The 27,754-nt window shown below is 35.0% G+C and overlaps 1 protein-coding gene across 3 annotated transcripts in view; it reads left to right on the top strand.

Moving 5' to 3' along the window:
• LOC149572335 (uncharacterized) overlaps positions 1-27,754 on the top strand; it is a 271,128-nt gene that overhangs the window by 113,616 nt on the left and 129,758 nt on the right. For all 3 annotated transcript variants that reach the window (XR_016359910.1, XM_089813534.1, XM_089813535.1), the window contains 4 exons: positions 19,326-19,433; positions 19,879-19,930; positions 20,042-20,127; positions 20,417-20,515. Coding sequence is in view for 2 of the 3 variants with exons in the window: in XM_089813534.1 (XP_089669660.1) it covers positions 19,326-19,433; positions 19,879-19,930; positions 20,042-20,127; positions 20,417-20,515 (345 nt within the window). In the remaining variant the exon portion in view is untranslated. The remainder of the gene's footprint in view (positions 1-19,325; positions 19,434-19,878; positions 19,931-20,041; positions 20,128-20,416; positions 20,516-27,754) is intronic.

The raw sequence follows: 27,754 nt of genomic DNA, 5'->3' as shown, positions 1-27,754 counted from the left end.
GGTGACTGCAGGAGAAGATGAAGGGGGGAAGCATTGCTAAATGGGATCAACGGAATGGGATACTAGCTTAGGCCAGTCAATAGGATTGATAGGTATGACCTTAAACTTCTTTGGTAAGGACCTAGCAACTTGAACTTTAGGATACATCTGTAGGACTCGCATGAGCTATTAAATAAATAATTTAAGAAACATAAAACAATTTAATTAAATTATAATATGTACCTCCAAGGATTTTAAATGATCTTTCACCATATTATTTTAATAAATACCTATGTACGTACACATAGATACAAATATAAAGTGACACCATAATATTATTTTCTTATAATATAATAATGCCAGCTCACAAATGTATCTAAATGTACGTAGATAGATATAAACTATAATATATTTTCGATTTTAATCTTCAAATCTTTTTCCAACCTTTATTCTTTCTTTTTCTTTTAAAAACCAATTTAACACTTTGCATTTTTAATTGGCGTTCAAAGAGCCAAGATATTCTTTATGTTATAGAAGCCCAGGAATCACGTTATTTCTTTTTAATAGAAGTCGAGAGTGAGAGGCAAATATATCTATTCAAGCACCCGATTACCTTTTTAAAGATCGACTCCCTTTATCATTCCCGATTCCTTTCATTATTTCTGTCCTTCCTTTGCTCATATTTCTGGCTTTCACTTACCATTCGAAACTCTGCAAGCTCCAATCGAAATCTCTGTAGATTATAGCATTTCCATTCTTGTTACAAGATTGCCATATATTATTCTTCCTTGCTGAAATTGAGGTTGCATTTACAACCGATGGTTACGCCTAGTAATCAATTTGATGAAGAGCTGATGCACAAGCGTCTAGCAAGACTAAGACATTTCCAGAATTTATACCAGGTCCTGTGGTTGATCATTTTCCAAATATTGCTATAATTCCTTTATCAACTATTAATGCATTTCTATTTCCATAGCAGTAAACTGTAGATTATACTCATTCATACTTAATAATCTTTAGGAAGTTGTTACTATAAATCATAGCAAAGTATCCAAGACATGGAATCATGAACTATTTTTGCCATTGGAAATCAGAATCAAATTACTTTTATTTTTGCAAGTCTTAAAGAATATAATCTCTCAAATCACAGATTGTGAAGTTCTGGAAGCATCTAATTGTCATGAATTAACAGAACAGAGCCAAGTGGTCTGAGATTCTGAACACCTAGGAGTCACTGGCTATATAGCCATGGAAAGGTGAAGAGGTGAGATGAAATCTGCAATGACATGGAAGTGAAATCAGATATGATACAATTAAATTCAAATAATCTTACTTAATAGCTCATGCTCGTCCTTATTAATGTTTCCTATTGTCAAGTCGAGCAGTGGTGATCGGGTCATTGAACCCATCAGAAAACCTTGGCCAAGGTAGTTTAAAGGTATGTTTGCAATCTATTGATCACTTGATGTCAGTGGTGCCAGTTATGCAGACATGTCCGTCCATAATTGTGCGGACATTCTAAACACTAGAATGCTTAGGTGGTTGGACTAAGAGTATCCCAAGCCCAATCCTGGGGTAGGGAGGGCTTTTCTAATTCAATAGATTGTGTGGGGATAAGTATGGTCCGAGGTTGGGAGGTTAAGCCTAAGTCAATGCTTCTCCTCTTATCGAAAGCCAAGGCTTGTACAATGAACTAAAGATTTATCGGAGGATACATGTATGTTTCTTTTCTTCTTTCCATGATAAGCATTTACTTTGCTTGTATGTAGAAAAAGATAGCTAATTGTTATTATAGTTATTGTTAAATAAAGTTATTTTTCAGTTGAACTAGTTATTTCATTTAATCATTGATATAGTTATTTTCAGTTAATCGTTAATCTAGTTATTTCAGTTAATCATTGATACAATTATTTTCAGTTAATTGTTAATCTAGTTATTTCAATTGATCATTGATATAGTTATCTCATATGAACATGGTTATTTCAATTAATCGTGGATTGTTAGAATAGTTAATGTCATATGATAAGGAATTTAGTTATCTGTTCAATGATAGTTTGGAAAATCTCTTTATAAACTGTCTTTGTTTTTGATATGAAAAACTGTTTGTTACATATGGTATTAGAGCATTGGGTTCGTCGCTGAACCTAGGGTACACTACTTATTAGTAAACTTGAAAGTTCTTAGAATAAACGTACAGGATGCAAGTATGTAAAACACCCTGCAAGAAGGCTCAACATCCCATCTTCTTGTACTTAATTATAAACATGCCAAAATTCAACTACACTTGCTACTTTATGCCCCAAGACAATGAAACCCTGAAGCAGGTCTTGCAACGACTGAAGAAGGAAAGAGTCAGGTGGACTCCTGCTAGTAAAGCAACATATAGGAACAAACTAATTCAAAACTGGAATGCTCGTTAGGGCAACTCTCTTCTGCATTTCCACAGATCTTGGATGGTGCGGGATATGTACAAATCTAAATCAGAATTGAATGCTAACAAGCAAAATTTAGATTCCATAATGTAAACATCCTTAGTAGAGGAAATTTTTGTAAATAAGGTTGCCATTAATGCAACAACAAGAGTATTAAAGTTAATTAAATAAATTGGTTTATTTGTGTGTTATATGCACTTGCAAAACTGTTTTAATTTGTTGTAGGCACACTTAAAAATATGTAAATAATAAATTGACACAATTTTGTGAATTTCTAGGTTAAACCGGTAAAACAAAATGAATAGCATCGAGAACATTGTAGATCATGACATGTTTTGTGAAAACACACAATCATCCACTTATTTGTTACTTCAAATTTTGCAAGAAACACAACTGAAGTTGGATAATATGGAAAGAGAATGAATGAGATGATAGCCCAAATGGGGCATAACCAAGAGGAAACACAATCATCACTCACCCACTCAAACTGAAAAACAAAAAAAAAAGAAATAGAGACTGATCTGTCAGTAGATATTATGAAAATCAAACCACCCAAATTTGCCGGTTCTGTATCTGGAGAGGATGCAGAGGCTTGGTTAACTAAAATGGAATAGTATTTTGAAACTAGGAACTCTTCAGAAACCTCAAAAGTGGTTTGGGGAATATAACACTTACTGGAGAAGCTGGTACATGTTGGGGAAACACCAAGGTTGAGAAAAAGATTAAAACTATTGAAATTACCTGGGAAAAATTTGTAACCATTTATAGGAATCGTTGGTTACCCCAAACTTTTTATGACAAAAAATTGCTGGATTTTCAAAACCCGAAGCAAGCAAACATGATTGTACACAAGTACTGGTAGAAATTTACCCGACTACTAAAGTATGTACGACCATATCAACAAGATAGAAATCTCAAAGTGAGGAAATTCATTATGGGTTTGAATAATAAAATAGGAGCAGTTGATGTTCTCACTCATCGAACCATGGAAGAAGCTTTAGAGAAGGCTGTCTAATAGGAATACAAAATCAAGAGAGATGACTCCATTCGGGATAATAAAAGGAAAATAAATTCGAATATAGAGGGTGCAAATACTGGATCTTAGAAGAAACAGTTTAAGGATTCCAAGTATAGCAAGCTAGAATAAAAAAGAAATGGAATCAAGGATTTTAAAAGTAATTTCAGTACAAGTAAAAATAATAACAACAATGAAAAGAAGGGGCCACCTACGAGATGTTAAAATTGTGGGGGAGATCATTATGTTAGTAAATGCCTTGTCAAACCCAACACCAATCAGTCGCACCAATTACCTCTTCCACAACAGCAACATGTTTATCAGCAAAGAATCCACGCAGCCCTTGACAATCGACAAGTAGAACAACGGATAGGCCCGATTGAAACTCCGAGTAAGATCTACGGGAACCCTGTCTCTATTTTAATTGATACTGGAGCTTCTGAATGTTTTATATCGCCTAAACTATTAAGTAGATTTCCAAAGAGATCTAGTTTTATGGAAAAACCATGGACAGTTGAGTATGCAAACCAATTAAGGGCTAAGGTAGAGTAGTGTCTGTTTGAGGCTCGGGTTGACTTTCCAAATTTCTCCACTGAATTGAATCTGTATGTAGCACCTCGTGGGTCTTATGACATTATTATAGGCATTAATTGGCTCAGTGAGCATAAGGCCAAGGTATATTGTCTTGCTAAAACTGTAGATTGTTTGGATGATCAAGGCAAACCTACAAGAATTATAGGGATTAAACATGAAATTAAATCAAAACAGATATCTACCATGCAACTTAAGGAATATGGAAGGAAGGGCTGTGAGATTTTTGCAATAAGAGTTGAAGATATAAGAAATTCGATAGATACCACATATGATTATGATTACATTTTTTAAGATGGGGAAATCAGAGAAAAATTAAGGGAGTCTTTTGAAGAGAAACATCCCTACCTAAAGAATTATCAGGATGTGTTTACTGAAGAACTCCTCGGTCTACCTCCATCCTGAGTCTTTAATTTTACCATAGATTTGTTACCAGGAGTAGAACCCATTTCTCGGGCACCATATCGTATGACCACCATAGAATTAATGGGTTAGAAATACAATTACAGGATATGTTAAACAAGCAACTGATTTGGCCCAGTGTTTCACCATGGGGAGCCTTAGTATTGTTTGTTAGGAAGAAGGACAAAACCATGAGATTATGCATAGATTACAGAATGCTCAACAAGGTTACCATCAAGAACTGGTATCCACTTCCTAGAGTTGACGACCTCTTTGATCAAATGAAAGGCGCAACGGTATTTTCAAAAATTGATTTGAGGTCAGGATATCACCAGCTTTGTATAAAGGACAAAGATATTCACAAAACTGCATTCAGAACCAGGTATGGGCATTATGGATTCATAGTGTTACCTTTTGGGTTAACCAATGCTCCAAAAACTTTTATGAATGTAATGAATAGCATAGTCCAAGATTGCATAGATAAGTTTGTACTGGTCTTTATAGATGATATTCTAATCTATTCAAAGAACGAAGAAGAACATCAAAAACATTTGGAAAAAGTCTTACAAAGGTTAAGAGAACATAAATTATATGGAAAATTGTCTCAGTGTGTTGTCTATCAAAAGGAAATTCAGTATTTAGGACACATTATATTATCTTAGGGAATAGCTGTAGATTCGTCAAAAAATCAAAGCAATTAAGGAATGGCCTATACCTAAAAAATGTGACAGAAGTTAGGAGTTTCATGGGATTTGCAAGGTTCTATAGGAAGTTTGTGAGGAATTTCTCCAAGATAGCTTACCCGATTGCATTACTTCAGAGAAAGGGAAGGAAGTTTGTATGGACAGAAAAATATCAGTCAACTTTTGAATGCTTGAGGGAAAAGTTAACCACAACACCCATATTAAGAGTACCTGACCCACAAAAGAAATTCGTTGTTATAATTGATGCATCAGGAGGAGTAGGAGGTGTATTAATGCAGGATGAGCAGGTAATTGCATATAAATCTAGGAAATTGAAGAATTATGAGTAGAATTATGCCTCTCATGATTTGGAATTAGCAGCTATTGTTCATGCTCTTCAGATGTGGAGACATTATTTGATTGGAGAACCTTTTGATCTACGATCCGACCATCATGGCCTAAAATATATTTTTACTCAACCAAATCTTAATGCTAGACAAAGAAGATGGCTGGAATTTTTAGCAGACTATGAATTTGACATAAGTTGTATCAAAGGCAAGGAAAACAAAGTGGCAGACGCCTTAAGTAGGAGACACATTTCTGCAATGGCTACTATAAATTTCAGATTAAGGAACTAGATTTTACAACATCTAGAGCATGATTAATTTTATGTAGAGATCAGCTTAGCTCTCATCAGAGATGCACAAGATCCCAAGTATTCAGAATTTAGGATAGAAGAGAATGGATTGTTAAGATATCATGACAGGATTTATGTACCCAACAAAACTGAACTTTGAAAAATGATTCTGGAAGAATCTCATTCAGCTCCATATTCAGGACACTGTGGAGTAACTAAAATGTTGTCAGATATAAAACCTCTATATTTTTGGAAAGGAATGAAAAGGGAGATAACATAATTTTTGGTAGGATTTTTGGAATGTCAAAGAGTAAAAGCTAAACATCGATACCCAACCGGTTTTTTGCACCCAAATGAGGTACCAGAATGGAAATGGCAGATAATTTCCATGGATTTTGTAAAAGGATTACCTGTGACACGGAATAGACACAATACCATTCTGGTAGTAGTAGATAGATTGACAAAAGTTACTCATTTTATACCAGGAAATCTAACTGATGGAGCACTAGAAATTGCTCATAAATTCATAAAAGAAATTTTTAGATTGTATGGAGTTCTAGAGAAAATTATTTCAGACAGGGATGCTAGGATAACTTCCAAATTTTGGCAAACATTATTTTGAGCACTAGGTACTAAACTAAACATTAGTGCAACTTATCATCCTGAGACAGATGGTCAAACAAAAAGAGTAAACCAGGTATTAGAAGATCTTTTGAGAGTTTACCGTATGGATTGGCAATATCAATGGGAAACATATTTACCTTTGGTAGAATTTTCTTATAACAATTCCTACCAATCCACCATTAAGATGGCCCCCTTTGAGGCTCTGTATGGATGCAAATGTAAAACTCCTGTGAGCTGGAATCGATTGGAAGATAGAATTATTGTTGGGCTTGAAATGCTTAAGGAAACGCAGGAGTAGATAATCCAAATTCGTCAGAGATTAAAGGAAGCCAATGATAGACAGAAAAGTTATATAGATGCAAAAAGAAAACCTAGGGAATTCTTAGTGGGAGAAAAGGTGCTATTAAGAGTAAAACCTCAGAAGAGTACTATCAAGGTTGGTAAGAATGCCAAGTTAGCCCCAAGGTATGTGGGAGCCTTTGAAATATTGGAGGTATTAAACCCAGTAGCCTATAAAATTGCCTTACGACCAACCCTTGCAAGGATGCATGACCTCTTCCATGTGTCATACCTTAAGAAATACATACTCATCATGATCATATAATTGATTAGAACCTGTTACAGGTGCGAGAACCAAGGGTGGTGGAAAACCGAGAGGTGACTCAATGCAAGGTCTAGTGGGATTAGTATGCAGAGGACAATGCCACCTGGGAAGATTATCACGAAATCTTTCAAAAATACCCTCATCTTTTCTCCAGGACTAGAACGTCAACATTTGTTTACTTGAAATAATTTGAATAGATATTGTTTAACTTTTGTTGTGACATTCATCGGGGACGATGAAAATTTTAAGGGGGAGAGTATGTTACATCCCAATTTTTGACCTAATTTTAAACTTGTTCATAACCATTGGATTTAATAGGTTTTTCTTTCATAATCATGTGAAGTAGGTAGTTATTTATATCCATTGTACTAACTGTTAATGAAGATGGTCGTTAACCATTATTTGTTATATGATGTTTAGCAGTTGCTTGATTTTGGAATTATGGGTAATTATTAAATTCTTTTAAATGTTTATATGAAAATTATTATGGAACTTGTTATTATGGTGGAAGTGTTTCATGGGTGATTGCAAGAGAAGATGAAGGGGTGAAGCATTGCTAAATGAGATCAATGGAATGGGATACTAGCTTAGTCCAGTCAATAGGATTGACAGGTATGACCTTAAACTTCTTTGGTAAAGACCTAGCGACTTGAACTTCAGGATACATTTGTAGGACCCGCATGAGCTATTAAATAAATAATTTAAGAAACATAAAACAATTAAATTAAAATATAATACGTACCTCCAAAGATTTTAAATGATCTTTCGCCATATTATTTTAATATATACCTATGTACACACATAGTTACAAATATAAAGTGACACCACAATATTATTTTCTTATAATATAATGATCCCACCTCACAAATATATCTACGTGTACGTAGATAGATATAAACTATAATATATATTCGATTTTTAATCTTCAAATCTTCTTCCAACCTTATTTCTTTCTTTTTCTTTTAAAAACCAATTTAACACTTTGCATTTTTAATTGTTGTTCAAAGAGCCAAGATATTCTTTATGTTACGGAAGCGAAGGTGTCACGTTATTTCTTTTTGATAGAAGTCTAGAGTGAGAGGCGGATATATCTATTCAAGCACCCGACTACCTTTCTCAAGATCAACTCCCTTTATCATTCCCAACTCCTTTCATTATTTTTGTCCTTTTCTCATATTTCGGGCTTCCACTTACCGTTCGAAACTCTGCAAACTCCAATCAAAATCTCTATAGATTATAGCATTTCCATTCTTGTTACAAGATTGCCGTATATTGTTCTTCCTTACTGAAGTTGAGGTTGCATTTACATACTGTGGTTACGCATAGTAATCAATTTGATGAAGAGCTAATACACAAAAGTCTAGCAAGACTCAGACATTCCTAGAATTTATACCAGGTCATGTGATTGATCATTTTCCAAATATTGCTATAATTCCTTTGTCAACTATTAATGCATTTTGATTTCCATAGCAGTAAATTGCAGATTATACTCATTCATACTTAAATAACCTTTAGGAAGTTGTTACTATAAATTGTAGCAAAGTATCGAAGACATGGAATCATGAATTATTTTTGCCATTGGAAATCAGAATCGAATGACTTTTATTACTTCAAGTCTTAAAGAATATAATCTCTCAAATCACAAATTGTGAAATGCTGGAAGCATCTAATTGTCATGAATTAACAGAATAGATTCAATTGCTTTGAGATTCCGAACACCTAGGACTCACCGACTGTACAACCATGGAAAGGTGAAGAGGTGAGATGGAATCTGCAATGACATAGAAGTGAAATCAGATATGATACAATTAAATCCAAATAATCTTACTTAATAGATCATGCTTGTCCTGATTAATGTTTCCTGTTGTCAAGTTGAGCGGTGGTGATCGGGTCAATGGGTAAATGCATAGTTTACATACTCGGCAAGTACTCCCTGAGTCTCTGAGTACTCGCATTTTTTTTCGCCCTGCGAGAAACTCGCGTGTTAACTCGCGCGTCATTGTCGGTTGTTAACTCGCAGTGAAATCGCAAGCAACACCAGTTTTAACTCGTTGAAAACGCGGCTAAAACGCAGTTACCATTTTCGTTGTTTTTAAACAGGGAAACAAGTGAATTAATTGCAAATTTTTTGATGTTTCCGTGTCTGCGTTCTTTCCAATTTTTGTTGTTTTGCGGCTTTAAAAACCCTACGTGTGTAGTGTAAAACATCGAACTTCTGAAAATGTCTTTGTTACCAACGAACCAGGTTTGTAGCAGATTTCTTCTTAGCGGAATTTTGATGCCTTATCCTATTACGTTTGCGTCGTCCGCTTCTCGCATTTTCATCGTTTCAGATAAATGCTTCAATATATTTTTAAATGTTGAATCGTATGAGCGTTTCAGATTAAATGAATATATTATAGGGTTTTACAGTAACGCTTTTCAATCGTATGATGCGTTTCATATTTAGGTTTTATAATATGTTGTTTCAGATAAAGACATCACTAGTTGCGTGTCAGATTTGATAATGTTCAATTCAGTATAGTTTTAATAGGTTTTATAATATTTCGTTTCAGATAAAGACTTCTGTAGTGCGTTTCAGATTTTTTAATTTTCAATTCGGTTTAGTTTTTAATTTAAAACTTATACATTGATATTGTCGTGCTCTTTAATCAATAGTTAGAATTTAATATAGTTTATATTTAAACGTTTTTAATATAGTTTACAATTGGAATATGATAATGTTCGTATTATCACAATTCATTATTATTATGTTAATATTATCATTCAGATTTTATTGTTATTAACGTATTGATATTATTTTTTTTAACATTATTATTCAAATCCCATTGTAAATAGTTTAAAATTGCTTATATTATTTTAAATATTTTAATATTTAAATTTAAAGTATGAATAGTATCAAATTTCAATTATTTATTTATTTTCTTGAATAGTTTTAAAACACTTATTATTGTTATTATATTTAATTTAATTATAATTTTTTTTGCTACATTAGCAATTTTAAAGTTCAAGAATCTAGATTCTAAATAATATAAATTTCTAATTATTATTTTTATTTATAAACTGTCAAAATTTTAATATATAATTTTTTTAATAATTTTAATATTTAGAAATTAATGCTGGAGAAATTTAAAATAGTTAATATATATAATTTAAGAGTTTATAAACTTATAATAATGTATATATTTTAAATTAATAATTTTAAAATCAATACAATAACATGTCTTTTAATTATTGAGAAAATATTTTATATATTTATTAGTGAAAATTTAAATTTCACTCATTCATTAGATTTTCATTTAATAAAGTTTTACTTTTTGATAAGTATTAATTATGAATTTTTTTATTAATTTGGGTTTTATACTAATAAATAGAATCTAGATATTATAATTTATAAATGTACTAAAAAAGTATTTATAGTTTTAGCTCAATACTAACGTAATATTTTTTTGTCTCTATTAATTCTGTAGGTTGATTTATAATTTCAATGGCATCTGGCTCTGCATCTGCTTCAAACTCAGTTGGTGCAAGTCAACCTGCTGGAAGGAAACCCCCTGGTAGTCGTGATGCCACATGGAAAGATGGCACAATGGGGACTGTTATTTGTACCTGGTTTATGAAGAAGCATAGTGGAGGCATCAATCGCCTCAAATACCATCTTGCAGGCATTCCTTGTTGTGATGCAAAGCCATGTAAGAAGTGTCTCGAGGAGGTCAAATGAGAGATGATAGCCCTCCTTGCAGCGCTAGATGAAAAGAAATTGGAGAGGGCTAGGCAACAGGCAGCAATACAAGAAGCAATTGCTCCTAATTTGTCACGTTCAACAATAACTGAGGTGGATGTGCAACACATTGTTGGCTCTACTCGTGGTCCACGCACGCGTGGCCAATCATCCTCCTCCATTCCAAGCAAATTCAATTTTGTGCCTAGAAATGAACTAAGATCACAACCTTCATTCGGAGCTACTGGGTGGAACAGGGAGGTGCACGAGGAAGCAGAGAAGGCTTGTGCAAACTTTTGGTATTATAACAACATTCCCTTCAATGTGGCAAGGAGTCCATATTGGGAGAGTTTGGTGACGGCATTGACAATTGCGGGCAAAGGGTTCAAAGCCCCTACTCCAAGAGATTTAAGTGGTAGGTTGCTCCAAGATGCTATTGTAGATGCAAAAGAAATTGTTGCTGCTGAAAAGAAGCAATGGCAGAAATATGGATGCTCAATTCTCTCAGATGGTTGGACGGATGGGAGAAACCGCACTCTTATCAATTTTATAGTGTTTTCAAATGGAGTGATGGTTTTTCTAAAGTCAATCGATGCGTCTAACATAATAAAGAATGCAGAAAATTTGAGCTTGATGTTGGAGGAGGTTTTTTTAGAGGTGGGGATAGAAAATGTTGTCCAAGTTGTTACTGACAATGCAGCAGCATATGTGGCAGCTGGAAGGTTGCTTCAAGAGAGACATCCAACACTTTTTTGGACCCCTTGTGCAGCTCATTGCCTTGACCTTCTTTTGGAGGACATAGGCAAAATTGATTGGGTGAAACCAATTGTCGAAGAAGCAAGAGATATAACAAAATATATATATAATCATCCATGGGTTCTTCAATTGATGCGAGAGCACACCAAGGGAAAAGAACTTGTGCGATCAGGAGCTACAAGGTTTGCAACAAATTTCTTAACATTGCAAAGCATTACTAGTTTATTAAGTCCCTTGAAGCAAATGTTTGTGAGTCAGTCATGGGTGGAGTCAACTTAATCAAAGAAAGCTGATGGAGAAAAGATTGTAAAAATCATTTTTGATGTTGATTTTGCAACTAGAGCATTGGAGATTGTCAAGGTAACTTCAACTTAATTTAATTTACAAATTGAATCCTTTATTTTTTATTTTAAATTTTAGATGTTTCTTATGTCATTGCAAGTTGTAATTTGATTTATTTTTCTACTTTATACTTTGTAGGTCAGTGAGCCATTGGTGAGGGTCTTGCACTTGGTGGATGGTGAGAAAAATGTGATGGGATATCTTTATGAGGCAATGGATAGGGCCAAAGAGGCCATCCAACACTATTACAAGGGAGACACAAATAGGTTTGCCCCTATTTGGGACATGATTGATCGCAGCTGGAATAACCAACTCCACCAACCCATTCATGTAGCAGGGTACTTTCTCAACCCCAAGTTCTACTTCTCTGAGTCTAATAGCTTCACAGATGCTAATGGCGAGGTTATGGAGGGTTTGTTCACATGTATTGAGAGGATGGCACCTACAAGTGCAAGAAGAGACCTCATCCATTTAGAGTTGCAAAATTATAAGGCAGCTAGAGGGCAATTGTTTTCTTCGAAAATGTGTATACGGGGAAGAGAAATCCAAACACCAAGTGAGAAAAAATGAGGTCCCATATCTTGCAATTTATGAATTACAATTATCAGTAGAATATTGTTTAATTACACACAAAAATTAATATATCTTATGTGTAGGTTCTTGGTGGGAAGATTTTGGTGGAAATACGCCAAATTTGCAAAGATTAGCTCTCCAAATTTTGTCTCAACCTTGTAGCGCTTCTGGCTGTGAGCGTAATTGGAGCCTGTTTGATGCCATTCACACAAAGAAAAGAAGCATAATAAGTTGACACAAAAAAGCCTCAATGATCTTGTTTTTGTGCAATATAACCTTCGGGTCCGCACAAGAAAAGTGAGGGATCAGCCAAATGAACTCATTGATTTGGATGACATTGATCCCTATAGTGATTGGACAGTCCAAGATGAGGCCTCCTTATTTACAGAGGATGAGATTGCTGATTTTGAGAGGCAAGCTATGGAGGATTTGCCTGCAGCAGAAGTAGGGGAGTTTGGACTTGATGAGATTGATCTGTTGGAGGAGGAGCCACTACCGTCTACCAACATGGTGGAGCTGCATGGACAATCTTCTACACCAAGAAGGGAACCAAATTTGACTGCGAGGACCATCGCCTCTACCTCTCGTTTTTTCTCTAGGGTAGGGAAGAGAAAGATGTAATAATTTTTAATCTCTTAAGTTTCCTAAATAAGAAATTTATTATGGTGATTTTCAAATACAACAATCATCATAAATTCATAATGATAATAGTTATAACTTATAGTTAATAGCTTGTTGTATTCATTTTCCACTATTTGGCTTAGTATGATAAAGCCGTTTTGTAATCCATATGCTTTGGAGTCTTGGACAATCAAATCTAATAAAAAACACTCCCTTATGGTTTTCAGACTTGTTTGATACATTTTGCAATCAGATTTTGCAAAAAAAAGAAGTGATTTTATAAAAAAATTTAGTACTTTTATAGTTGCCGAGTTTTTGCTGAGTTTTTGCCGAGTCACAAATAATGGGCTTGCCGAGTACTCTCCGAGTCCGAGTATGCGATCTATGGGTAAATGTGTTTGTCCTTGTCCCTGGATAAAAGTATGCTATGCATAGTGAGGATAGTTCCACTATCGCTTGTCATGAGTAGATATGCATGTACAAACACTTATCTTATACTGTTTGTTAAGCTACTATTTGTGGTCGTGAAGTTTTGTGATGTTCTTTCACCCTATGTTCACACTAAGGGGAGGCTGTTGGGAATTAGTGTTCACATAGGTGTTAGAAATTAGAACTTATATAAATAAGTGTCATAATATTAAGTTGCTGAAAAATAACTTAATATTATTATTAGTCACAATGTTTGTTTGGTTCATTATTATAAAAGTGGAATATGTTGAGTTGTTGCAAACATCTCAGCCTATTTAGGGATATTGTTTCTTAAATAATTGGATTTGAGAATCCTATAAATATGTAAGGTGTATTAAAAGAAATAGAGAAGTGAAGTACACATTATTTTGTATTACATCATTTGCAACTTCATCTAACCATACTTCTCACATGGTATCAGAGCATGGTTGATTTTTATAGCCTGTAATTTTGTGATGAGAAGAGAGTATTGAATAGATTGTATGATCTTAAAGACTTGTTAAGTTATATCAAAAGATAGGCATTGAAGGTCCGAGAAGTGGATAGGCACAAATATATCCACCTAGAGTACAAGAAATCTTAAATATCTATTTGATTTTATACATGATCTCCAAGAGGCAATGTTGCCTATCTCTTGAAGGTCTCAGTTGAGCAGTTTATCATTATATGATCAAGGAGTAATCTGATTTTGGTGATTGACCCATTGTTGCTGGCTTATCATATTCTAGTTTTTTTTTTTTTTGACCAATACATCTCTCCTGTGGTGGTTTGTATAGTGCAAGCATTATCATCCTTGTTGATATGGGGCCCATTATCGCACGAGTTCATATTCAAAAGCCTAAACAACTCCAATATTGGCAGCATTGATTGCATTAGATGACTTACTTTTAGGAATTGGTTGGAGGTTGCATTCTGAAGAAGGTTTTTCAATGCATCCTAAAGAACTCGACAAATATAGTCCAAATTTACATATTTGGGTATGGATTCGAGTTCAAAATTCATTCAAATTTCGGGTACGGATTCGTTCAACATCCAATAGCAAATGAGTGTAGGGTTTTTCATACTGTGAAAGCAGTTTGTAGAATTTGTTCATAACATATCATCTCAAGAAGGTTGTGGTATTTGTGGCTCATTGTGAGTTTGCTGTTGAGCATTCAAACAAACAATCTCAAGCTATCAAATCAAATTCTCGAGGTTGAAGTCATAAGATAGTGGTGCCCAATGTTCTTCCTTTAGTTAGTTCCATATTGATCTATTGATTGCATGTCCACTCAATGAGAAATATTTAATATCTCATTTTGCAGGCCATAGTTTAATGACACATCATTATTATTGTGGAGAGTAACACAACATTTGCCTCAAGAATGGGGCAATACTTCTACCTCCAACAATGTTCTTCAATTTTACCATCTACTACGTTTCCGCTGTAGCTGCAACTTCATAATGTCTGGTAGTCCTAAGAAGTATTGGAGCAGATAAGTTCTTAAATTGTAGTGAATTTGATTGAGCCACATTTATTTGGTTGTGCTTACTTTGGCATAAAGTACACCTTCATTTATGTGCCATACGTTTTTCAAAAGTCTTGTAAATGGGTTCATGCATAGCTAGGTTTAAATAGATTTGTGGTGTATGTCTTGGATTTGAAGAAAATGCATTTCAAGCTTGATGATATTTTACTACTAGTCAAATAAATGGAGATCCCGAACTAAAAGCCACCAAAATATTTCATGGTGTGTTGTCAACCATCTGAAAGGTATAACCTACAATCATTGGGCCCTTAATAGTTATTATAGAAATATTTTTAGTCTAGTTAAAGTCCGTTGTGCCATTTTTCAGTAAGATCTATTTTGAAGAGTTATTAATTTTCAAAATTATAAAAGAAAAACTTGTTTCGATTGTTATTGGAATGTATGGTTGGTGTTACTTGACATTCCTTGGAAGAAGTTTGCCTTAAGTGAGCAGATAAATTCTCTCCTCACAACTAATGAAATGAACCTTGATAGAAAATTTGCTAAGGCATAGATGAATAGGAGGTCGGAGATAGAGGAGGCTGGAGGACACGTGGTGACCTCAAAATTGCTTTAGATACAAATTAATTTGTGCCAAAATGACTAAGGCCAAGATCGGTTTCTAGGTGTCATTGACAATTGTCTCATCATTTATAATCAAAGTGGTGACGATTTATAATGGTGGAGTTGCATACACAACATTGAGGACATAGTTCTCACAACTTTTTATATTGTGGTTGGATGAGTATGTCCCCGATTACATTTCTTGGTTATTAGTGAGTGGATGTGTTTGTCCCTATATACAAGGCGATGAAGTGATTGGAAGTGCTTGTCCCTAGTCACATGAGTTGGTGATTTTGATTAGATGTTTTTGTCCCCAATTATAATTGTTGCAAGAAAATGTGTATGCCCCTAATCATGATTGATGTTGGATAGATGTGTGTGTCCTTATCCAAACCTAATATAAGACCTTGGATGAATGTGTTAGTCCCTATACTTGGATCCATGGGTAGATTTCCTATCCTTGGATGAGATGCCCCAAAGCATAGTGAGGCTACTTCCAATATTGCTACCTCTATACTTTGTAAATAACAAATTGTTAAATGCCCCTTGAAATTTAGTCATATGCTTGCACTGAGAATGATTCAATTATATCATGCAACTTATTTTCAAACCCTTCATCATATAGTTAAACCAATTTTAGTTCTCGTAGGAGAGTGCGGATGAAATCTTTATGCAAAAACCTAATTGTTAAATGTTGAAAAATTTGTCATGTCCCCATGTTGGTTGACATCGTTTAGCATGCTAGATCAGTCTATCACAGGCTCTCGTAGACTGGTGGTGATGTGGAGAGAGTCGACTAGTGACTATTTGGCAGTATTTTGTCCTTACAATTGATTAGTGATTTGGGCCTACATTTGTTATAAAGTAAAGTTACTTTATTCGGGCCCAGTTTTATAATTTGATGTTGAGATGCACTTTTTATTATAAAGTAATATTTATAAACGTGCACTTTATTTCATAAGAATATTTGGATGCTTCTAGAATGTTTAAGTGACTTCTAGAGGAAGGTATTAAAAAGTGAATAAATAGACCCTATGGGTCTTGCGTTTGATCATCCAGGTATTTTCTCCCTTGACATCAGATTGTGATTCAATCACATAGTCTATTATGGAGCCAAGTGGTTTTAGATAGTCACTAGGTCTTTAGGAACAGAGTCTCCTAAGGATTTTGCATAACTGAGGAGGTGAAATATCCTTTGAAGGGTTGCACATTCGGAGGTGATACTACAATCATTTCAGTTAGGGCATCATTGGGCCTAAGGCCATTTTCAGCATTTCAGGAGACATTTTTAGCATGGCCGAAATTATAGGAGGCCATTTTTAGCAGGTCCGAAATTATAGGAAACCATTTTTAGTAGATCTGAAATTTTAGGAGGCTTCTTTCAGCAGACCCGAAATTATAGAAGGAAGGCATTTGCTGAGGGCTATACATTTTCAGTCATGGATTGATTGCAGGACATCTTTAGAAGGCTTTATTGTGGCAGAGGAAAGATTTATAGCTGCTGGTTCGTTTGTGCTACAAGTCTGATCCAATTTTCAAATTTTTAGGATAGGGCTTGGAACCACATTTTTGGTTCATATCTTCCTGATTACTCAGCATATCATTCTGGGTATTTTTGCATCGGATTTCTATCGTCGAGGAGATAAAGATAAGTGCATTTGGAGTTCCAAAATGCCATGATTTATTTTTAAGGAATTTTTCAAAACTCCTAGACATTTTTGAAAATTTGCAAGGAAGTACATTTTCAGATTTGGGGTGACTTTGGCTTGGGTGTTGGCATCTTCAGCATTGGTAAAAATTATTACAGCCATCTACAATCAGGTTTTTCACTTCTCATTTGGTATTTGGCATATTTTCTAAGAAATGTATGTTTTCAGCTGAGTACAAAATATAGCTTCAGCACTTTACTATTTTACATTGCACTTGTCTTTGTTTGCCATTTGGCATCATTGGAATGAAGGGAAGGCTAGGATTTTGCAAGTGAAAGAGTATTGTAATTTTTAGATTATCTAGATTCTATATTGCCAACCTAGGGTTGATGATCATATTATTGACTGAAATATGTATGGCATTGTTGCAAATTGTTGATATATGAATGGCATATGGTTTTGAGCAATTTCTTATGTTCAGCATTTACTTTCAGTAGTAGTCTTCAGTTGCATGTCAATTGTTTGACAAAATTTCTCAGTTCAGCATTAGAGGTTTTTAGTGGCCTATTGGTAGGGGTCATTACAAAATTGCAATGGTTTTCCATGGAATTTGGTTGGAATTTTACATCTAGAGCCTTGGATCATGTCCTCTACTCTTGTATATTCTTATCCTATTTCTCCTGCTGCCATCCCATCTAAGTCCCATCTTCATGCACCAATTTTGTCATGTTCACTTTACATATGGATGTTGCCTTCAGTTTTTTACATAAATATTTTAGTGCACCTCCAGTTCCACTTTGTGTTTTGTCTCTACCACTTTCTTAAAACTTATCATCATTGAAATTCCTCTCCCAAATTGCCTCTCATTATTTAAATCCCTTTTTCTCATGTGAAATTTTCCTAGAGGACTCTTGAGGGCGGGAGTGACGAAAAAGGTCATTAGAATGGGCAATTCTAGGTGATTAGAAAGAGCAAGATTGCACTTTCAAGCTATTTTTTCGATAACTTCATTTATCATATCAGAATTAGAATCCAAAATGCCCAAAAGACGGTCTAGGGTAAAGAGATGAACTATTGACCATTTGGGCTTTGAGACCACCACTCCTTTGAAGAGGACATCATGGGTTGTTGAATTGGTAGATTTCTAGATAGTAGAGTAAGATTTGGAGACCAGCATGTGCCAGGGAGATGTCAATTTATGGATGCAGTTTTAGAAACAATCAAAGGAAGTCCTTAAGGATGATTAAGACCAGACAACCTTCAAGGATGAAATCAAGCGACTTTGAGGGTTGCTTGTCTTATACAGCATATTTCAATTCCTTATGATTCGTGCTACAAACTTTGCAAAGTTCTGATGAATGGAGGTGATTGGATCAGCTAGTTGCACAAAGGAAAAATATTGAAAAATGGATTGATAAAATTTATGAACACTGTACAAGGGTGTTAAGAAAGTTGTATGTTTTGTTGGCAAAATTAGAAGAGGTCACATGAGATTTTTGGTATGGAAAGGAGTATTTCAATTTTTTTGTTTTACTTGAAAACAGTTTTAAAAAGGCTTAAACTTGTGAACAATCTGGGATCAATCAAGTTTTAAGGAAAGTTAATTTTCACATGGATAGTGCAGTGTAAGTTTTAAATGCAGATGCTTCTCGAGACTATTACTAGTTTGGATTTTTAGAAAATCAAATGATGTAGAAGTGCTGACTTTTTCTTTTGTGACTATCTTTAGGAGTGTTGCTTGCACGGGAGGCAGTAATTACCTCATAAAACATTTATCCTGCTATTAGACCTTTCAAGAGGTGTTATGTTTCTAAGATATGTCAAAGCTATAAAATCCTTTTTTTGTACTCTGACCTTAAGAGATTCATTTCGTAGGCATTCATCTCTCTTTCTATGCAATATATACTTTGGAATTTCTTAAATTTCCCAAATATAAGCAATCCATATAGGCTTAAACTGGCACATATGCTTGAGTCTGGTCTTTTCCATTTTGGGTACATGTTATTGCTAGTTTAATTCATATTATGAATTTATTAATTTGAATAAGATGTAGCCATTTTGATAGCATTCATTGTTATATATTCATTTGAAAATTTTCATATCACATGCACTTATATTATTATTTGACTAAGATCTGAAGTAATAAAATCTTGCAGATCAAGAATAAATGGAAAATCAAAAGTCAAAATATTGCTGCACTATGTGAGGAGGCAAAACAGCTAAAGAGTAAATTTAAGGAATTCCGCATTAACCATATTTATAGGGTAAACTGCAGACTTTATTTTGAGTTCTCTGGTTAACTTTGTTAGATACATTCTATGGACACAATATATAAAGTAGTTTAGTTTAGATTAAAGTGTTGGTTCACCATATACATTTAATGTATGGTTGCTTAAGTTTGATGACAGAGCTTATTGAATTTCTCCTGAAATAAAATGCTTTGATCATGAATGTATAGGAATTTATAAAGTGGGCAGTTTTTGAATTTTGGTAATAATAAATCAACAAGTGATGAAGTATGTTTTCATGGCATAGATAAAATGTGCCCTATGAATAGTAAGGTTTTAGGAGCTAAGAAATGTGAGCAAGAATTAGCATATTTATCCTTTTTTATTTGAAATTTTCTGATTTTTTCTGAAAATAAATTCAGATTGGGATTGCTCTAGTGAAGACTAATATTGGAGTTATCACATTTCTTTTATTTGACAGGAATTTAATGGTGAAGCTGATGCTTTAGCAAATGCTGCTATTGAGCTTAACAGTAAGCAATAAATTTTTGCATCTATGATGTATTTTTTTAGTTGTCATTTTGGCTATTAAAATTATTTTTAAGATTAAATTTTAGTGAATAGACTAATTATTTGATGTGCAGATGGTGAAATAAAAAATGATATGGCCAACTACAAACTAGACAATCCTCATGAAAGTGCATCTAGTTCACAAAGGAAAAGAAGCAAGGTTGATCTAGTAGATCCCGAGACGATGAGAAGCTGTTAACAATACTCATATTTGTTCTAATATCTGGAAGAATTGAAATCCTTTGTGTTTCAGAACATTCCTTTTTAATGGTTTCTTGATCTGGAGAATTTTCTATATAGTGTCTCTTGAAGATGTCTAATATGTGAAATATTTTTTTGAATAACTACACTCCATGGAAATCCCATGTAGCCTTGATCTCAATGTTTATATGCAACTAAAGTAGTTGCTCACAAAGTGAACTAGAAAGTATTGTTGCTTGTTTTTGCAGAAATCGTCAAAGGCATCTTTACCTTTAGAAATACCTCTTGAAAAATTATCAGAATCAAGAAGAACAATTGGCAGTGATGATCTACTAGATACCAACAAGGTAAGAAACAATTTTCTTAAGAATTTTGACAGACTTATCTTCTTTATGAAATCTTCATTTCTTGCAATATCTTTTGATGGATCATGTTGGATGTGTATCCATTAAGGATTTGATTATTTGAGGAAGACCTTTTTGTTGAATAGACTCATCATTTTGTCCTTTGGTTGTGGAATATTCAAATGCATGAAGTCTGTAGCAATTTGATTAATGCTTGAATTTTTTTAATTGTTAGCACTTTGTAATTGTTAGAAATAAATGACTACTATGGATGAGAGACTTGATTCTGTTGGCATAATTATATCGGCATTGGTAGATTCTGTTGCTTGGAACGTTTTCTCTCTTGAAAAGATGGTGTGAATCTGTGAGAATTTGCTTGTGCTTCAGAGGAGAGAACAAGGAAATATTGGAAGGAAAGGCTTCTGGTTGTGTTAAGAAAAAGATTGGATGTCATCTGCAGTTCAAAATTCTTGTTTAAGTGACTAGTAGCATCACTTTGCCTTTGTTTTATCCAATTGGCTATAAATCTTAAATGAATATGATTTGAGAAGCTGGATTTTTGCTCAGCTTTTTGTGTTTGTAAAATTCATTTTCAATGTTAATGGTGCCTATCAAAATTCAATTTCTATTTGGATGTGTTTGAATATGGTCCATGTTGATGGGTGTTCTATGATCACATCAACACATAATAAAGTGCCAAAGACACTCTATCCTCTCTTGAACAAAGACACCGCATATTCCAAGATTGCAAAGAAGATCATAAAGGCAGCTCGAACTGCGTACTTGTGACTTTAGGTGTGGATATGAGCTTGATTGACTTGATGTATTTTGATAACCCAAGGGGATTTATGCTATTTACTTGAAGTTTGTCAGCTTTCCTTTTGAATGATATGACAACAAAGTACTTGTTCCTAATTCTAACAAGACTTTGAAATACTCCAAAGAGATTAAAGGTTTAGGAATCCTACTATAATAATGATCCTAGAATGTGAGAGACCATGAATATTTTGTGAGCTCTAATAGGCTTGATTTAATTATCTTCCACCAATCTAGCAATCTTCTTAGGTAGATCATAGATGTTCAAATCCTTACCATGACACTAACTCCATCAATGAAAGCATATCAATGTGTAAGTAACAATTGGAGTTAGGCTTGTATTAAATCCATTTGACCACACAAAATGACATACAATCAGAAAGTCATAAATAGTATGGATTAGGCGAGTTTCAAAAATATTTATCCACAATTCCACCCATTCAACTAAACCACCCAAAGAAAATTCTAAACTAGATACTCAAAACAAATTCTAAGCTAATTGAGGGATGAAAGAACCCCACAACGCTTCACAATCATCACTAAATTACCACACTTTAATGATTTATTCCAATCATGGTAGTATCTTAGTGACAATTATCTAAAAACTCTCCCTTAGGAATGAAAGGAGTGGGGTTTATATAAGAGCGCCAAGTGCAATGAATGACTGGGATCAATCTGAAACCAATGGCCAAGATTTAACCTAAGGAAATCCTAATTATGACTGCTGCAAATATTAAATGACATGATTAAATACAATGCGGGAAAAGGGAATAGTCTCCAATTAGCCAATGAGAAAAATCAATGATAGGAGAACTAGTGAGAAAATTCAAAGATTCCATGTCCTGCAATCTGATTATTTCTAGAAGGTGCTTTCCATAGGCACACTTGGAATAATTTGGTTGGAAAAAGATGAGTGGATGCCAACTTGTCATTTAGCAACTTTTGTTTCAATTTTATTTTTCCATCCTCTCCCTTTTGAAATCTTCTCCTTGTGTGTCTCGACTTTGTAGTAGTTGAGTTCTTCGCATTTTCACCTTCAATAATTGAGATCCCTTGTCGTTGTCACCCTCATGGTGATCCTTCTATATCCTTGGCTTAAACTTGCTTAGCCTTAATCCTATTGACCTACATATTACTGAGCCTTTCTTGTTGATCTTTCTTCATCCATTTCTTCTTTGGCATCACTCCACATGCCTCCTTCACTTTCCTTGTATCAATCGTTTCTTTGATGGAACATTTCTTCTGCATTGTCTTGAATTTCTCTTGTCCTTGAACTCGGACCTGAACTCAAACTTGTTCGGGGACCCCCTTTATATTTATAGTAGGTGCTATAGATAGGGTGACCCCTATCCATATTAGCATGCTCGGTTGAATCTTGGCTGGTCACTGCCATTACAAAGAGGGGTTTGATTGGGATGGATAGCATTGATGTCCATACATAATGATTGGGAGATAGCCTCACTAGCTATAAGGTTGCACCGGACCAAAATGGCCTACCACATTCTTTCTTTTTGGCCAGAGTAACACAACAAAGTGCCCGCCCTAGATTCTTGAGGTGCTTCAGATCATCTTATCCTATCTTATCTGCCTTCCAGCAGAGAAGGTAGGAAGATATACTTTGGGTGAATTCCATCTTGTCTTTAAACCAGGACTTGTCTCCATGTCCTTGCTTGATGAAGGCTTGATCCTGAAATAATTCCTTCAAGCTTGATTTTAAACTATTCTTGCCTTTGTTTAACCTTCCTTGTCATCTCGGAGTGCTATCCTCCTTTGAACTTAATCTTCTTGAACTAGTCCTCTTCACCCTTTGATCAACCATTATCCTGTATAGAGCTCAAAGTTAGTAACCTTACAAGCAAATCAACTTGTGAAAAAGTTTCAGAGTTTTTTATTCCTGATTTTGCTATTAGGATTTATGACTAAGAAAATCAGAGCATTAAAGGTTGTGAATGAAGTTTAAATCTGAAGACGAAGTTTGAAGACGGCCCCACAAACTAAAAAAATTAGGCTCCGATATTTTGCAAAACATAATTTAGGCATTAGTCTTACTATTTGATAATGAAAATAGCATTTGAAAAGCTGATTGGTTTCATCAACAAAATTTGAAGACACTTGCAACTCTTTACCTGGATGCTTCCTCTTTAAAATTTCTTACTTTGGACAAGAGGAAGTGGTATATTTACTTCCCCTAGGGGTCGGATTTGAGTGAAGGCAAAGCTTTACATTTTTTTTTCAAATTGCAGCCCTTGGACAAATTTCAAACCTTTGGTCTAAAGCTTGAGCTAGCACCTGCAATTTTCCCAAGTACAGAGGGCTGAAATTGTACAGAGACGACTTGCTTGATGGCTGTACAATTTGTCTAGGGTAGGGACCGTACAGTGTGGAAGGTACAGGAATGGCCGTATGGTAGTTATGCTCTAGCCATATGGTGGAAGAAGGTAACCAGCTCACAGCAATGTGTGTGGTTAAGAAGGCTATATGATGATTAAATGATGGCCGTATGGTGGTCAAGGATGGCTGTACGGTGGTCAATGCGGGTCGTACGGAGATGGAGGGGTGGTGCATGGTGTGAAGGCCAAGAAGGCTGGACGGTGGACAGATGGAGGAAGGAAGGGGAGTACGGAGGTGTGGGTGGAAGACAAAATGAAGGCTGTATAGACAATGAGGAAGTAGAATGGGAATGTTTGGAAGCCGCATGGATAGGTGTCTGAGCCGGGAATGATAAACCACAATTGTGAATGCAACATTGTTCATACATAAACACAATAGATTTAGATGAAATCTAGACACAATAATAGAGACTTGAAGATGAATAATCCTTCAATTGATATATACCGAAAGATGATGCTCCGATTTGCCAGATCTGAGCGAAGTGTTACAGGCGACGGAATAGGGTGAGGGTTAAATCCCACCGAACCCAGATAAACCAAATAGGGAAGGTCTTTCACTTCCGAAATGGCGAACAACAGAGAACTCCAACAGGAATTCGCAGTAGAGAGAAAATAATCCAAATTGCATACCTATGACTACCTACAAGCCGTGCTTAAATACCCGTCGTAGAAAACCTTTCTGAGAGTGTACAAAGATAGCCAATAGCCACACCTATGGAAAGAGTTAAATAAAAATGGGTCCTTGATATACTAAATCAATTGGAACCACAAATACAAATATTATTAACTTGAGTCCCATATTAATTAATTAAAGTAACTAATTAAAGGTCCTTTTATTATATTATTTAAATTCTGGGACCAATTAATTAATTAATTAAATTTAATTATTACATTAAAATTTGGGGACATGACAGCACCCCTTAAATGTTTTTTTTCCACCTTTGATTCTCCAAACACATCGGTTGTGAGGTTGTGCCCCAGTTTGTGCAAAGGAAGGCAATCCTGAATTTTTTTCTGTTTACCTAGAAAATCATTGATTTTATAAGATGGCAATTTTCAGACTTTAACCTGGGATTTGAACTTGGAAGAATTTTGTAGAGATTATTTAAAATTGTGGTACATCAGATTTTCTGTTTATATCAGACTTTTAAATATATGATCTTTCTTCATGAGCACCCCTCTTTGCTCATCTTTGATCTTTCCTTGAATGCTGGTTGCTGGCAGCTTTATCCTTGATTGATCAGCTTCTCTTTGTTTCCCTTTGACCTTATTCTCGAGTCAACCCTTTTCATTGAACTTCCTTCTCACTGCTTGGTGGTCTTTTAAAGTTTTTGCTGGGCTTAGATGAATATCTTGGTGCAAGAGCGCCAGGAGCACAATGGAGCTCCAAGACCAAATTTTCTTTCAAATCTTATAATGAGGCCAAGGAAAAGGCCATGTATATATATATTTTTAGTCTAGACATGTTTATTATGTTCACCTGATTCCATCTTGTAAGGCTAAAAGGCCAATTTGCATTGTAAGGCCAATCAAGACCTAGAGGGTCAAAATTAGTCAATCTGGATATATGTGGTAGATCAGCATGGTAATGGTGCCCTTGATTCATTTAAGGTATGCTTGGCACAAATTTGATGTAGTAATGTCCATTTGGAGTTAGTAATGTCCAAATGATATTCATATTGGTGGTTGATTTTGATTTCAAACCTATTCTGGAATGAATTTTGGTGAATTTACTTTCAAATGAATTATGTTGGAGGATTGGCTGTTCATTAGAGGGAGACATCCATCATTTTCTTTGCAAATTACATCCGAACCCTCACTTCTAAGGGTTTCCACAGAGCTTGTTTAATTTCTTTACTTTCCACCGTTTAAAGCCTCTGATTTTCTCGAATATGTCAGCAATTTGAAATACCAAGCCAATGAACTTGGTTTGAGATTAAAATACTTGGTATTTGTGGAGAACTTTGATGCCCTATGTCTATTGTTTATGAGTTTGATTGGTTGCCAATTACTATTGGCAAAAATGTCATAAATTTTATTTCAGCCATTGGATCTTTCCATAAATTGGGGAGATGTTCTGTAATTGAAAAATCTAAAACCTGACTGAAGCAATTGGCTTCATTATCATGTTTGTGGAAGTTATAAATGACTATCTGCTACAGTTTATTGTGACCAGCAAGCCATGAGTTTCAAATCAGAATATGATTAGTCAACAAATGCAAGGTATGGACAATCCTAACGAGTGTTTGGTGTGATTAGTTATTGGTAAAGGTGGTCTATTTGTCTTGATTCCAAATTGTGTTAACAATGAGAATAAAGAAACCTTTGACTCATGAAGGTTAAGTTGTTGCATATAAGAGTAATGTACTGTTTGCCTTGAAGCTTGATTTTGTAGCATGAAAGAACAGTAGGAATATGATCCTTGAAAGTTGTTTTGATGAGTTACTGATTGAAGACTTTGAAGATGTGTATGAACAGTCCCAAGGAAGTGCAAATCAGAATAATGACAGTCAGAATAAGATATGCTCTGGAATGGCTGGTGAGCAAGTGTAAGTTTCTTGGTACCATGCATAGAGTTTCTTAGTTTACTGGGAGGTTTAAGGGGGTAAAGTGTTTGTTGATAGAGTTGTTGAGTAGGATCTCAAGGAGTCTAAGGAGGGTGTGTCCAGACCTCCAACGTTTTGGGTGATTGGCTTATGAAGTATTCGGATTCCATTGAATTGGTGAATTGAAGTTTTTAAAGAAGGATAGATATTCCTAAGTTGTGATCAGCATTTAAATGTAGAGGCCAAATGTTTCTTGGATTAGTCAAAGACATGGGAAGTTTGCCGTTTTCCTTGAAGTTGCCAAATTTGTAATGTCCCCTTCTCCGCACTAGCCTTAATGGCACCTAGTTGGTCTATCTTTCCATCCGGATAGGCTAACGGCATGTGATTTAGGATGCCAGCCAGGCATAGGAGTTTGGGTTTCAGTTGAGGAGATTTAAATGGGAAATCCTAAGGTTTAAGTCACTTTATTATATTGAGTTGAAATATAAAGTACTTTATTATTTAAATTTTAAAGTTACTTTAGGACAAAATGACTTAAGTGACTAAAAGATGTAATAGTCTTTTATCCCACATTGCTAAGATGTTTGTATCTCCCTACACTTCGAGGTTATTTAAGAAAGCTTTTGCCTTGGGATTGACACAACGAGTTTATGAAAAGTTATGTTATTGGAAATTCCAAAAAGGTTGCTTTAATGTGACTTGGCTATTTCTTGAGGACGAAACCTCTTGAGAAAAGAGTGAGACTGGACGTAAACCCAGTGACTCATATTTCAGTCTGGACTAAGGATTTGGATTGTTACATTGGACATCTGAAGTGAACTAGGAATCTCTACCGCAGGAGGAAGGAAATCAGATACTGAAGGTGACTGTCTGAGTTAGCAATGTACAGCTCATAACAGCAGGCGTGGGTTACTTGGAAGGCAGAAGAGTGAGCATTCACAACTGAGAACAGGGTGAGTCTTAACGTGAATCCAACTCACCATTCTCATGGGTCTGTATCATAGTCAGTTCCCACCTTAGCAACATTACACAGCAGGGATTAACGTAGGAGTTTCACAACAGCGATTGGCACTAGATGTGGGTTCCACAGTAGAAACACTGGACGAGACTTCCTTTCTACTAAGATAATTCCTTTCTACTGAGATAACAGGCAGTAGGTGATGGGAGAAACAGTACACGTAAGCTAGAGATGACTGCAGCTAGGTTCCAGAAGGTATAACAGTGACCTCTTACGGCAACACCAGAGTGGACTCTCTTTCAATAGTCGGCATTTACTAGCTGGAAACCGGGTCTGTTGTGATCAATGTTCAGCCCTAGCAATACATATGTATTTTGCAGCCTCTTAACTCATTGTTGTTCTCTTGTTTGAGAGGAATATAATGTTTGATTAAATCTCCTCAGCCTGTTCGTATTACAATCTTCATTTATGTATTCATCACTACATGAGAGTTTCGAAATTATTGCATCCAACTGTTAAGTGGTCGTTA

Source organism: Cupressus sempervirens, chromosome 2 (assembly GCF_028749045.1).
Source record: "Cupressus sempervirens isolate cs-2001-9-10 chromosome 2, ASM2874904v1, whole genome shotgun sequence".
Lineage (NCBI taxonomy): Eukaryota > Viridiplantae > Streptophyta > Pinopsida > Cupressales > Cupressaceae > Cupressus > Cupressus sempervirens.
Note: the sequence above shows the minus strand (reverse complement) of the source record. Positions and strands in the feature narration are given on the sequence as shown.